The sequence below is a fragment of the Petromyzon marinus genome, assembly GCF_048934315.1.
Source record: "Petromyzon marinus isolate PM22_M1 ecotype Great Lakes invasive population chromosome 68 unlocalized genomic scaffold, UKy_Petmar_22M1.pri1.0 chr68_unloc.1, whole genome shotgun sequence".
NCBI classification, from domain to species: Eukaryota; Metazoa; Chordata; class Hyperoartia; order Petromyzontiformes; family Petromyzontidae; genus Petromyzon; species Petromyzon marinus.
In genome coordinates, this window is record NW_027422597.1 from 4,583,781 (window position 1) to 4,599,255 (window position 15,475).

Below are 15,475 nucleotides of genomic sequence, written 5' to 3' on the forward strand. Positions count from 1 at the left end.
AAAATTCAATGAGGGACGTGATTATCTTGGTGTGTTCTGAGACTGTTGTTGTACATATCCGGGAGAGATCTGAGATTGTTGTTGTTGTTGTCTTGGTGAGGGACTGTTGTTAATGTTGTCTTGGAGTTGTCTGGGACTGTTGTTGTTGTTGTTGTTTTGGTGTGTAACTATTGTACTTGTCATGGTGTTGTCTTGGACTCTTGCTGTTGTTTTTGTCTTTTTGCTGTTTTGCCCCAGGCGTGCATTTGGTGTCAAAAAATTGGCAGGAATGTATGTTATTGTGCAATTTGTACATCTATACAGGCGTATCTCACTTAAAGAGCATTCTTTCTCTGCTAATTCGAGCGATTTCAATACAGATTAATTCGTTCCAAAACGAGCAACACTCTCACGGCACTACTTTTAGTTGCGAATATGATAATCTTAAGCAGCGTTAAAACATGTATGACCAAAACATAACCCTCGTGTTCCTCCAAAGAGATCTCATTAGGTAACGCGTGTTGGGCTGAAACAAGTGTTCGATAACTCTTCGTTGGGTAAGAATTTCATGTATTTGTATTCTGTTGGTGTACCCAGAAAATCCTTACTGACTCTCAAGATACATTTTCGAAAGGGCCTCTCTAAGTTTCACAGTAGGGGGCGATGTAGCTGCTCTGTGTAATCCCAATTGAGTAATTTTGCAAATACATTTTCAACATTGAAATGTTCGGTCACATCAGAAACATTTACAAATAAATTGTGAGAGAAGAAAAGCAGAGAACCCATAGGAAACCCATCCAGGAGCGGGTCAGAAATCGACGAAAGGACGTCTAAACTGTGAGGCACAAGTGTTAAAACTCTGCTACCCCGCCTACAATATCAAATTGAATCCACGAATTGAAATAGAATTGGAAAGAAAAAAAGCCCGCTTCAACTACAATGGAAGTCAAATGGTAATGAATTTTAATTATAACTAAAGTTTGTCATCGGAATGCCTAAAAATATGACGTATAATGTAGTGCATTTTTTAAAACAGTTAAGCCATAACTGGTTTATTATATTAATCTGATATACCAGTCTTTCCCAACCAGTGTGTTTGATGTGTACACCTCCCAGCCTAATAACTTTCCCTCATTCCCTGACCAGCACATAATCTACTGCGAATCATCCCTAACTTTACTTTACAATCCCTGTTCGTACCCCCTTTGGAGATGGTACACCAGGCAGCCACTAACAGAAGATTAATGCAGTAATTTATCCAAACGTTTAGGCTCCGCAGTCCCAGAGTGTCAGGCTACTTTATTCCCAATAATTCGTTTGGTGCTACTGAGTAGTTTCTACTTCGAAAATAACCTTTAAAAATACACAGACCATAAAAACGAGACGTGACAAATGAAACACTACAATCGAGCAGACAGAGGTTATGAATCAAGCCATATTACACAATACAAATAAGTAAGACATGCACGTGTATGATACACGATATAGAAAATAAGCCAATCCAAATGAGACAAACAGCAGAGACAGTTCATAAGATTCAGGTCATTTTAGATGACTTATTACGAATTGGATATTACATGGGCAAAGGGAATACATAGTATATGTTAAACAGTAACAATTGACGGCGAATTATAAAGTAAATAAACATGAGCATCCCCACGCTGAGAAACATGCAAGGGAAGCAATCTTGCGAGCAAGCTGTTATGAGTAGCAAAAACATGTTGCGTAAAGCAGACGTGTTACATAAGAAGTACCGATATAGATGTCTCTTCTCTTCCATCAGCTGTCAACAGGTGGTTGACAACGAGGCTGAATGAAATAGTTTCTTTGATTTCGGTCACTGGACACGACATTCGCTATGCCGTGAGGTATGGTGAATTGAATATTGGCTTGGCAACATTGATCTGTAATATTTAACGAATAAATAATCAATAAATAACCGTGATAGTGTTGATGTATTGAGCCTATCCTTTTTATTTAGATACAATTTTTGGGGGTTTTTTTGGAAGCGGAAATTCCTTAGCCCACAAAAAAAGCATCATGGAGAAGGAAGTGAAGTCGCACTGCTGTGACTCTGGAACATCAAAGGCTGATAGAATTAGCCACCATTGTGATTGGCTGGCTGGTCTGCTATCTGGCATATGAAATACAAAATTTCATACGAAATCAAGCGTTTAGGAAGTTTTACTTGATTCGGTTAGCCAGATCACTTGGCGCATGTGTGATTGGTGGAGGCGCACGGACAAGAGACGACTTTTCACCTGTGATGACACTCGACTAAGGGGCCGTCCAAATGACGTCACGCGATTTTGAAAATTTTTGACACCCCGCCCCCTTCGTCACGCGGCGTCACGCAAAGTCAGACCCCCCTCAAATATGACGTCACGAAGCTCTGCCCCCCCCCAAAAAAAAGATGTAAAACATGCTTCAAACCGCTTTAAACTATTGTCATTGTAGTGCATTTTTAATGTGGCGCTGCACTCTGATGTTGTAGGAAAACACACTTATTAAAACGTATAATTAATTAAGTAGAAGGTGCTGCCTATATTTATTTAAAGTTGCGCATTTTGATGTGACGTCACATTTCTCAAACCCCTCCCCCCTCGTCAAACATCGTCACAAATGTCTGACCCCCCCCCCCAAGTGCATGATATAATTTATGGATGGCCCCTAATATATTAGTACCGATTAACTAAATATGTATTTGTATGTACTGTATATGCTGTACATGAAACAAAAATTGGATTCATTGTTAGATTTATATCTAACTAGCGGTAAGTACCCGGTGGTGCCCGGGTGAAAAAGGCAGACACACACCTGGACTTACACACAGACATCGACTCACACACATAGAAACACATCGACTTACACGCACACACACAGGCATCGACTTTAGACACACACATATGTAGTTACACACACAAATGGACTCACACACACACATATACTTACACACACATATCGACTCACACATACATACATATGTAGTGGAACAAATAGGCGCATGAGGGTAAATGGTGAGATGGCGCGGGGGCAGGAGAGTATGGGTCATATTGGGACAAACATATGCGATGGTTGGGACAATGATGTCATGATTAGGCCAATTAAGCTATGGAGCCAGAGACGGCTGTGATTGGCTGGTGTTGTTGTCAGGGCTGAAGTGGCGTCTTAAAGTCTGGAGAAGTAACAGGTGCATGGGCACGCGGAGCGTCGTTGGGACGCGGGTTAATTAATTGGAGAGTAATGAGAGCAGGGACAAACTGGGGAGATGCGAGGAGAAAGGGGGGTTGGATTCGGGGGCTGGACGAAGCAGGACGTGGAGCAGAGCTGAAGTGAAGGCAGCCAGCAGTGAGAGAGGAAAGCAGGAGCTGAAGAGAGAAGCAGCAAGCAGTGGAGAGAGCACAGTGATAGCGGAGAGAGGAGAGCAGAGAGAAGCAGCCAGCAGTGGAGAGAGCACAGTGATAGCAGAGAGAGGAGAGTAGGGAGAAGCAGCCAGCAGTGGAGAGAGTGCAGTGATAGCGGAGAGTGGAGAGCAGAGACGAAGCAGCCAGCAGCGGAGAGAGCACAGTGATCGCGCAGAGCGGAGAGCAGAGACGAAGCAGCCAGCAGTGGAGAGAGCACAGTGATATCAGAGCTGACGGAGAAGTAGAGATTGGAGAGACAAAGGCGGCGAGTGAGTCGTGTGAAGCACGGCGAGCGAGCCATGGCAAGCAAAGGAACTGTGAAGTATTGAGGACATTTGGGGAACTGTAAATGAAGTGGTGTTGGAAGAAAAACAAAAGTTGTCCAAGTGAAATCAACCACTACATTTGGTGTCAGAGGTGACTACAAAACCACGCCGACATGTCGAAGAAATCGGCCAAGAGGAAGAACGTGCTGATGGACTCGTCCGACAACAGCAACGACTTGGACGTGATTCCCGTGTCTGGCCAAGTGGCTGTTACTCCTCCGGAGGACCTGGTCGAGCAAGTGTCTAGCGAGCGGGATGGTGGCTCAAGCAGGGCCGAGATCCCGGGGCCGACGGGTGACTGGAGAGTCCTCATGGCCCAGTGGGAGGCCAGGCTGGCGACATTGACGGAGGCATTTGACCGCTTTATGACGACGGAGCGGGTGCTATTGACGGTGTTAAGTTGTCCTGCAGCTGTTCCCACGGCATTGGAACACGCCGACGATGGACCCGCACCCTCCGGGGAACGGCCAGCTGAATCGGACGATGATGGAGCACCACCATCGAGAGCGGGACAGCGACTTCACGTTCAATGCTTTTAGGCCAAAGTTGGCAATTGGACGGCGTTTATGAGACGGTTCCGATCGGCATATCAATCACTAGTCCATCTATGTTCTGAAAAGAGGAGGGGGGAGACGAAAAATTAATGTATGATGTCTGAAAGCCACTGTAAACGTGAACAATCAATTAAGACCTGAAATTGTTAATCAAATCTTTCCAATGATTGCTAAGCCAGAATTCATCTTCTAGGTTGAAATTGTCTTTGTGCTTGTATATGTGGATAGCCTCATGAACGAATCTCTCATGGTAGCCAGATGGCTTACAAAGAACCTCTGTCTTGGAAAAGTCAATGTCATGTGAGCCTACTGAATTATAACAATGATCTGCCATGGCCGAGGTGTTGGTCCTACCGTGTTTATGGTCTGCTTTGTGTTCACGAATGCGGTCCGAGACATGGCGTTTGGTTTCTCCAATGTAACTACTACCACAGAGGCAACTTAGTTTCTAGACACCAGGGTACCGTATGTCCGGAATCACATATTTTTACAGACGGAACCAGATCACGGATTTTATGTAATGTGTTGAAACGGACCTTGATCTTGTGTTTATTCAAGATTTTGGAGATCTTTTTTTGTGATCCCCGCAATGTAAGGTAAAGTGATGGTTTTGAAAGGCTCCTCAAGAGGGTCCTTCTTCATGGTTTGAGTGATAGCTTTGCGGATTGTATAGTCGGAGTAACCATTTGCCTTAAGAGCTTGGTGTACGTGCTTGAGTTCACTGCCTATGTCTTCCTGGTCGGATATGCATTGGGCTCTATGGTACAGAGTCTTGATGAGAGAATTCTTCTGTGATGGATGGTGGTGTGAATCGGGTTTCAGATAAGCAGAGTCACAGCAGTGCCACTTCACTTCCTTCTCCATGATGCTTTTTTTGTGGGCTAAGGCATTTCCGCTTCCAAAAAAAACCCAAAAAATACTATCTAAATAAAAATGATAGGCTCAATACATTAACACTATCACGGTTATTTATTGATTATTTATTCGTTAAATATTACCGATCAATGTTGCCAAGCCAATATTCAATTCACCATACCTCACGGCACAGCGAATGTCGTGTCCAGTGACCGAAATCAAAGGAACCATTTCATTCAGCCTCGTTGTCAACCACCTGTTGACAGCTGATGGAAGAGAAGAGACATCTATATCGGTACTTCTTACGTAACACGTCTGCTTTACGCAACATGTTTTTGCTACTCATAACAGCTTGCTAGCAAGATTGCTTTCCTTGCATGTTTCTCAGCGTGGGGATGCTCATGATTATTTACTTTATAATTCGCCCTCAATTGTTACTGTTTAACATATTCTACCTACTCCCTTTGCCCATCTAATATCCAATTCGTAATAACTCATCTAAAATGCCCTGAATCTTATGAACTGTCTCTGCTGTTTGTCTCATTTGCATTGGCTAATTTTCTATATCGTGTATCTTACACGTGCATGTCTTACTTATTTGTATTGTGTAATATGGCTTGATTCGTAACCTCTGTCTGATCGATTGTAATGTTTCATTTGTCACGTCTCGTTTTCATGGTCTGTGTATTTTTAAAGGTTATTTTCGAAGTAGAAACTACTCAGTCGCACCAAACGAATTATTGGGAATAAAGTAGCCTGACACTCTGGGACTGTGGAGCCTAAACGTTTGTATAAATTACTGCATTAATCTTCTGTTAGTGGCTATCTGGTGTACCATCTCCAAAGGCGGTACGAACAGGGATTGTAAAGTAAAGTTAGGGATGATTCGCAGTAGATTATGTGCTGGTCAGGGAATGAGGACAATATATTAGGCTGTGAGGTGTACACATCAAACACACTGGTTGGGAACGACTTGTATATCAGATTAATCTAATAAACCAGTTATGGCTTAACTGTTTCACTAAATGCACTACATTTTTCGTCATATTTATAGGGATTCTGATGACAAACTTTAGTCATAATTAAAATTTATTACCATTTGACTTCCATTGTAGTTGAAGCGGGATTTTTTTTCTTTCCAATTCTATTTCAATTCGTGGATTCAATTTGATACTGTAGGCGGGGTGGCAGAGTTTTAACACTTGTGCCTCACAGTTTAGACGTCCTTTGTTCGATTTCTGAGCAGCTCCTGGATGGGTTTCCTATGGGTTCTCTGCTTTTCTTCTTTCACAATTTATTTGTAAATGTTTCTGGTGTGGCCGAACATTCCAATGTTGAAAATGTATCTGCAAAATTACTCAATTGAGATTACACAGAGCAGCTAAATCGCCCCCTACTGTGAAACTTAGAGAGGCCCTTTCGAAAATGTATCTTGAGAGTCAGTAAGGATTTTCTGGGTACAACAACAGAATATGAATACGCGAAATCCTTACCCAACGAGGAGTTATAGAACGCTTGTTTCAGCCCAACACACGTTAACTAATGAGGTCTCTTGGGAGGAGCACGAGGGTTATGTTTTGGCTATACTTGTTTTAACGCTGCTTAAGATGATCATTTTTGCAACTAAAAGTAGTGCCTTGAGAGTGTTGCTCGTTTTGGAACAAATTAATCTGTATTGAAATCGCTCGAATTAGCAGAGACAGAATGCTCGTTAAGTGAGATACTCCTGTATAGATGTACAAATTGCACAAGAACATACATTCCTGCCAATTTTTTGACACCAAATGCACGCCTGGGGCAAAACAGCAAAATGACAAAAACAACATCAAGCGTCCAAGAAAACACCATGACAAGTACAAGAGTTATACACCAAAACAACAACAACAGTCCCAGACAACTCCAAGACAACAGCAACAACAGTCCCTCACCAAGACAACAACAACAATCTAGATCTTTCCCGGATATGTACAACAACAGTCCCAGAACACACCAAAATAATCATGTCCCTCAATTGAATTCTACATCGACATTAAAATATTGCTACACGGTAGCAAATGTGGCTGGTGTATCTGGCACTACTAACTTTCTGCTTCAGAATATTTTTTTAATGGAAGGATTACGATGTTTGGCACGGAAACAAGGTTCCATAATGTTAGAAGGACCTTGTTTGATAATACACCACTCATTGATTCACTCCACCTCGTCATCATGAAAAAGAAAGAGAGGTTCAAGTTTGAAAAACATATCAATGTATGATAGATTAAATATTCATAATTTCTGGAAATATGCCAAACTATATTTACATAAACTATTCTGACGTGAGTGATGCGAAGCGATCTATAATTTAGGTTGTAGCTGGATCACGTGGCCTGTGCAACAGTAGTATAAATGACAGTGTTCTGGTGATAGAAAATCATGCTCTGGGAAGAGAACCTTAAGGTGAGTATGTGGGTTACTCCTGACTGGTCTCGTTCTTAAAAATTCAGGTGGTGTGTGTGTTGGACAGGTGACTCCCAGGTAAGTCCTTCTGAGCTGGCACCCCTTGAGAACCTGCCTGTTTGGTGTGATGTTGGCAAAACAAGATGCTATCGGATTTCTGTGTTTATTTTCACTACAAATCCGTTCTGTAAGGTACTGTCACAAATCAGTGAAAAAAAAAAAACGTATAACAGCATCAGCAGCAAGCAACTCCTAAAAATATAAAGATGTGAATTCAATTGACAATCATACAACGTTGGTTTAAATGTTCAAGAAAAAAACTTTACATACAAATGCATTGATGACGTTTGTCTGTGTAAAAGTGACGTCGATTGTGCAATACTCGTGCCTCCCCTCTACCTTTGCTCTCTTCCTGTCTCTCTCTCTCTCTCTTTGATATCCACACTGCATCACATGAAGAAGAAGAAGAAGAAGAAGAAAAACACGACTCTTGGTGTCCTGGGTCAATCGTCCACCCTTTATTTATCCAATGCATGTTTTTTTGTAAGAGTCCAGAACATGGCCATCACAGAGGGCGATACCAATTACGAACGTGTGTCGATCCCGGTGCAATAAATCCTTAAATGGGGACCCGTCTGGATGCCCTTGGGCTCGCTGACCTACGACAGAGGCAACGATCAGGAGCAGCAGATTAACTGGGAAGGGGAAGAAGAAGGACAAGGGGGAGGAAGGGGAATAATTTATCCAAACTTGACAGGAAACAAAGTAACATAAGCGTGATGTCTGGGCTTATCCTTCTTATTTTCCCCAAGGAGCAATGGTGACTATTGCAATGTTTCAGTGTCTGGAGTTCATCCCCTTGCCCCGCTCCCTACTTTTCTGGTTATTCACGCAGGGTCAATAAAATGGGGACCACATTGCCTCTTACTCTTATTATATCCCTGGTAGATCCTGGTTAAGGAGCTGATTCCCGCCAAGGCACGGATAGTTCTGTGCCAGAGTCCCCAAGAGGGGGTTCTTGTTTCCAATTTGCTAGTATTGTCTTTCTTGCTACAATATAGCCGGTTTTCAGTAAGGCATATTGGCGTACCGATAGCCCTTTTGTTTTCAAGCCCCGCAAAGTTTAGTCCACTGAGGGGCTCAGCTCTGTGCCAAGTTCCGATTAAAATAATCCGTTAAATTCTCGTAAAATTCTAAAATATCTGGGCACGTCCAGAAGGCATTCAGTTACATCTGTACCGTGCATTGTGGTATATAGGGCAATTAGGAGAGGAATGTGTGAATTTGAACTAAATTATGTTTAGAGGAAGGGACCTGCGGCCTGCTGTCTGAGCCCAACATATTTGAGTCCATTTCTGGTGAGGAATGTCCTGTCCCAGCAGCCTTTCCCCCTCAGCTTTCTAGTTTTGGCTCTAACCCGGTCTCAATCTCCTGCACGAACTTTTCATTTCCTTTTTCCACCAGACCATCCAAGATTGGGTGAGTGATGTGGTAAAAGTTTTTGTTTGTAGCTTTGGATGGTGTCCCTGATATTTTGGTAACCCTAATTGGAAGGTCCCCCACCCTTTCCAAGCCTATCTCTCTCCAGCCAGGCCAGTTAGCCTTTGTGCATCGTATTGTTAGTGATTGGTTGCCCCACAGAGGCGATTGTCTACATATGAAGGAGTGGAATGAGATTCACCTGTGGTTGCATTTCCACAATGTGTTTAAGGAGTGGAATGAGATTCACCTGTGGTTGCATTTCCCCAATGTGTTAGAAACCGTGAATAATGGTTTCAGGACCCGCGATCTATATTTGATAGGAGCTTAGGTAACCGCAGCAAACAACCAGCAGCTCACCGAGCCTTCTCCCAGTTTTTCCATGTCCTTTACTTTTTCTTGTTGATCTATTGAATAAAGTTCTGAAAGCGATTGTTTTGTTCTATTTTAGGAAATCTGCAAAGGGTCAGGCCCCGATATCTCCTAAGTAACGTAAGGGAATAAAAATCTATTTGCGCTATTTTGTGATTCCATATGGATGAGGCTATGCTTGAATCAAACATCTTAAAGAAAGCTTTTGAATACAGGAGGGGCTATTCGTAGATGTACTGTATAGGTAACCGTGTACAGTACTGTTCACTGCAGGAAGTTAAAATCGTGAGCGGCTGAACCTAACTGTCTATCCACTGGAATCTAGGAACACCACGTGGCCTGGGATACCACGATGGGCCACTTGGGCAATACGATGGGGACAAGATGGCGCATTGTGTACTTTCATGGCAGCATAATCGCGAGCAGTACATTTACCATGCATACAGGAATCTCTAGATCAACTGCGAATGGTCGAGCCACAGGGGCACAATCGGCGAACAGTACCTCAATAAATTTGGCCCAAAACAGTAAAACCTCGAGGGAAGGATTTGCTGTACTGTGTTGTGTCAACTTTTATTTCAGAGAAGCTGTATTTCTCTTGCAGACAAGTCTCTCTTAACCTCAAACAGTTATTCTTGTAAATTATCTAACCTTGTCACTGTCTGCTCCTCTTTCATTGTCTTTAGCTGTAAGTTAGCCATTACGAGTTAATAATCTGATGCAATGTGTGTGTTTTTTACAATTTCCCAACATGATGATGTACTGCTTTTTCACAGTTTTTTCGCAATAGTGATATTTGTTATTGAATTGTCGATAACATCTGAGTCGACATGCAAATTTAGAAGTGCATAACTATTACAAATGTGTCAATATAATGTGGTTTTGAAAGTCAAACTGTGAATATCACGATGTTTTAAATTCCTTTAATAATTTAAACAAATCTGTATCTTGTAATGTGCAGGAAGAAAGGAGAAAATGCCTTATGCTTTGGCCTTACACACCTGTGGAGGACAAGGAGGAACATCCTTCAGTTTTGATGGGAGGAAAAATGGAGCAACGCTGGAAAAAATCTGGGTGTGGGTTGGAGGGTGGCAGATCAAGTGCGTGAAGGCCTGGCTGACGGACGGAAGGACTGCACAGTACGGCAGTCCCTCGGGATCTCACAAAGAGTTTGTGTTCCAGCCCGGGGAGCTGTTTTCGTCCCTCTCACTGTGGGGGAATGGGGCTGGCTCACGCCTGGGCGCCTTCAAGTTCAGGACAACCAAAGGCAGGGAATTCTTCGTGAAGATGACAGACTGGGGCCTAAAGACCGAGTACCCAGTCGACATCCGCTCTGGAATCTGCCTTGGAATTATGGGCAAAGGCGGTTCAGACATCGACAGCATGGGCTTCCTCTTCATCAATTCGGTTAAAAGTTCAGAATTGATCAACGTGACATACCCTACACTGCACAGGGAGCTTCCAAAAGTCCAGATGGAAGAGATCAAATCACTCAGTTACAAGAATACTGGTTCTGTCCCCCAAACCTATAAAATTGAAACCTCCAAGACCGTGACCAAAACCTCCTCCTGGTCGATCACAAACAAGCTGGAGGCAACCGTGAGCCTCACCGTCTCAGCCGGCGTTCCGGATGTCGTGGATGTTGAAGCTGGCTTTAGTTTTACCGTTAGCACCGAGAGTACGCACGCCGTGGAGAATTCAGAATCGAAAACCGAGCTCCTCTCATTCAACGTCACGGTTCCTCCACACAAGACCACTGCGATCGACATCAATATCGGTCGCGCGGAAATCGACCTCCCGTACAAGGGTACGGTGCGCATCTCCTTATTGAACGGCGCCACCTACGACATCCCAATGGAGGGTGTCTACAAGGGCCTCGCCTACACCAAGGCGACTGTAGTAACAAAGGAAAAGTGAAACGGCACCGGAAAAGCACGCACGTGCTGCGCTTTACTAACTTCATGCTGCATTCAACGCTGCCTATCTTTATTTAATAGTTTATTGAACCCTGCGGTATAAAATATGATGCAATACATATGCCATTTGGGAGATTTCAGTTCGTGCAATTAAGGAACCTTTGAATCGGTGAAAAAATAATTTACACGGAGATGCAGTTATTTCAACGAATTTTTCTCGCACATACCGTACATAATTGAGTCTGTTCGCTCAGAAATCACAATGGAATGATCATAATCTGTCTTTATCCCGGAGGAATCCGACGATAAATTAATCTCTTTTTTACAGATGTCCAGTAGGGGCGATTCAGCAAGTTACAACAACAAACAATACAAAACACGATAGGAGTAAAAAGTAGATCAATGGTAAGCCAGTAGCTTAAAGTTATATAAAGAAATACGAATAAATAAAGTATATAAGTACAAATAGCATAAGTACATTCCTGCCGATTTTTCAACACTAAATGCAAACTTGGGCAAGGCAACAAACCGACGACAAAAACAGTTCCAGATCAAACCAACACAGGAGAGGGTATCTTCATAATATTTGATTTTACAATCTAACTATCATTTCACAGATAATAAATCATTTTTAACGTTACTTTTGCCATTTACTTACGTGAGAATGAGCCCGAACTAGCAAAAGCAAATGGAAAAAAAAAACTTCCTGCAGTGGTTTGGGCAATGTAACAAGACAATACACACTGGCATAGGCAACGCTGATCGGTAGAGTGCAAATCTGGAGGGGTTCAAAACATCAAAGTACAAGTTGGATGACCGACATAAATGACTGGAAGGAGGTAAAAGAGGTGAAACTTTATGGGCTTCAGAAATGAGAAGCTGAAGAGTGAAAACTCACACGAAGCACACAGCTAACGACATTCTCCACGGAAAAATCATACAACCATATATCTTGACAATACAGTTTCTGCATGCTGCCACGAACAGAATAATCGATGGACTTGACCAACATTTCTACTAAAATTATAGAGAGAAGACATCCACGTGTGAATGATACCAAACAAAACGATGACGGAAAGATAAAGATTCCTCAAACAATCAACCAATCTTCATTTGTGTTGGGACACCTATTTTCAAAAACGCTCATATTTGTTTTCCATTTCACACTACAATGAATATACAAATAATGATAACTGGCCTCGAATTACCAACAATTTCTCCAAAGGTGACACCAGAAAATTAAAGAACTTCTCTTGCAGTGCTATCATTTCCATCAGCACCACCATCTGGATTAATGTATTTAGATTACAATTGCATGCTCTTTAATTATAGGAAATTGCATGCAACTAGTCAGTTGCATGTTCTGCAATGCTTTGGGCTTGTGATGCAAAATAAAATATCTTAAAAAAATCATTGGATTGTGTTTGCATTCAGTATCATCATTATCACATCCACAACCCCTTTGAGCCAGCATCACTGAAAACCTTTGTTCAAATACAGGCATTCGCCTGTAATGAAACTGCACAGTCAAGTGTGGTGAGTTGATGGTCTCAACCCGGTCACGAATGACTGCACGAAGATAACCCCTCCATCACAGTTATCAAAACGTAAGCTAGTATGTGTGCAGATAACGCGTAGCAGAAGTGAGATCTTGGTTTTTAGATATAACTTCAATCGCGTATGATAAACCTATATTCTCGATTCTCGCAAGAGAGATATGGCCACATCACTCAGAGGTCTGAGTGCTGACCTAATTTCGAATCCAGAACCTTAGCAGTGCCAGCTCATCAATCAAAAATCCAAATGTGTGTGTGTGTGTTAGTCCATGTGTGTGTTAGGCCATATGTGTGTGTAAGTTCATATGTGTGTATGTAAGTCAATGTGTTTGTGTTTGAGTCGAGTTGTGTGTGTGTTTGAGTCCATATGTGTACGTTTAGGTCCATACGTGTGTTTAAGTCCATGTGTGTGTCTGTCTTTTTCGAACGGACAACACCCGATGTGTGTGTGTACGTCGAAGTGTTTGTGTGTGTCAGTCCATGTGTGCGTGTCAGTCCATTTGTGTGCGTATCAGTCACTCTATGTGTGTGTTAGTCCATGTTTGTGTGCTAGTCGATGTGTGTGCATGGCACCATCTGAGTGTGTAAGTTAACGTGCGTTTGTGTGTCTATGTTTGTCAGTCGATGTGTGTGTGTGTGTACGTCGCTGTGTATGTGTGTTGTCAGTCCATATGTGTGTTGTAGTCCACATGTGTGTGTAAATCCATACATGTGTGTGTGTGTCACTCGATATGTGTGTGTAAGTCAATGCGTGTGTGTGTCTTAGTTGATATGCGTGTAAGTACATCAGTGTACTATACGTCAATGTGTGTTTTTTAGTCCACGTATGTCCGTGTGTAAGTCGATGTGTGTGTGTGAGTTGCTGTATGTGTGTACGTCGATATATATGTGTGTAACTCCATGTGTGCGTATCTAAAGTGGATGTCTATGCATGTGTGACTCCATATGTGTGTGTGTGTACGTCTATGTGTTTGTGTGTGTGAGTCAATATGTCTGTGTGTGTCAGTCCATGGGCGTGTGTGATAGTCGCTTTGTGTGTGTGGCTCCATGTGAGTTAGTGTGAGTCCATTTCTTTGCATGTCTGTAGCTCCATGTGTGCGTGTGAGTCTATGTGTCTGTTTTATTGACCTGGTCAAGGCCTATGATACTATCAGTAGGCCAGGCCTTTGGTGTTCTTCATGCTTTCGGAGTCCCTCCCCATTTGCTCACGATACTTAAGGACCGTTATGATATTGAGCGGCCCCGCGTCAAACTACAGGCCGTCAGTCACAGCCATTCCCTCTACACCTTGGGGTGTGACAGGGATGTCCTCTGGCTCCCACATTATTTAACATATCTTTTGACCACGTAGTTGGTGAAGCCTTCAATGGCTGTACCGGAGGAATTACCATGTGATACAGATACAATGGGAGGCTGATCGATGCCCGGGTGCGGTCAAGGGATGGCTCCCTTTTCTCAACCATGTTATGTATGCCGATGCTCTGGTGATTGCTACTCACTCAGAGGAGGAGTTGGAGTCGCTGCTGCTGAACCTGGAGCGTGCCACTAAGAGGTTGGGCCTTACCATCAGCCCTACCAAAACTAAGCACCTGCCTGGGTATTTTGTACCATCGGACAATCCACCGCCACAACTCACAATTGGTGATGCGGCAGTTGTGCAGATATTGCAGAGATTCCCATACCTGCCCAGTGTACTCATGACCAGCTCCGGTTAAACAGCAGAGGTCCCACTCCAAATCAGTCGAGCGTCATTATATTTTCATCGGCTGCGTTATGCTGTGTGGAAGGTACCTGGTCTCTCGCTCCGCATGAAGCTCCAGGTCTTCTCTTCCACGGTAATTCCCTCCCTTCTCTACGCTTGCGACACGTGCACCCCCTTAATGGAACATCTTCGCCGGTTCGAAACATTTAAGCTGGCCTGCTCACGATCCATCCTGGGTTTAACCGTGTGTGTGTGCATCTAAGTCGATGTTTTCTATGTGTGTGGGTCGATGTCCGTGTGTAAGTCCATGTGTTTGTCTGCCTTTGTCGCCCGGGCAACGCCGGGTACTTACCACAAGTAGTTATATGAACACGTAAAAAAATAATTGAACATTTTACGTATAAAAATATAAATACAGTAAAACCTTGAATTGCGAGAAACTTGGTCTTGGTCTGCGAGTGTTTTGCAAGACGAGCAAAATTTTTAAATAAATATTAATTTGATAAACGAACGAGGTCTTGCAATACGAGTAGTACGTATACGCTTTGTCTAACGAGCGTCACATGATCACAACTGATATACGAGTGCCTTGATATACGAGTGCTTTGGATTACAAACACGTTTCCGGAACAGATTATGCTCGCAATCCAAGGTTTTACTGTATACGTGTGCATACATTTAAAAATTAACGTGTCGTAGTGCGATGACCAGCGGTGTGGTAGTGGTAGACACGCCGTGGTGCTGGTGCGATAACAGCGGTGTTGTAGTGGTAACAGCTAGACGTTGCCACGTGATGCACCGTGGTGCTGGTTACGATGACAGAGGTGTGGTAGTGGTAGTAGCTAGGCGGTGCCACGTGATGCACCGTGGTGCTGGTGCGATGACAGCGGTGT

At 43.1% G+C, this 15,475-nt stretch overlaps 1 protein-coding gene across 1 annotated transcript; it reads left to right on the forward strand.

The window, feature by feature from the left end:
• The first annotated feature begins 10,335 nt into the window (after nucleotides 1-10,335).
• On the forward strand, nucleotides 10,336-12,737 carry LOC142908024 (aerolysin-like protein). The gene has a single exon (XM_076058159.1). It carries the CDS (start codon nucleotides 10,384-10,386, stop codon nucleotides 11,323-11,325), a length of 942 nt encoding a protein of 313 aa, XP_075914274.1. The 5' UTR covers nucleotides 10,336-10,383; the 3' UTR covers nucleotides 11,326-12,737.
• Nucleotides 12,738-15,475: the final 2,738 nt, after the last annotated feature.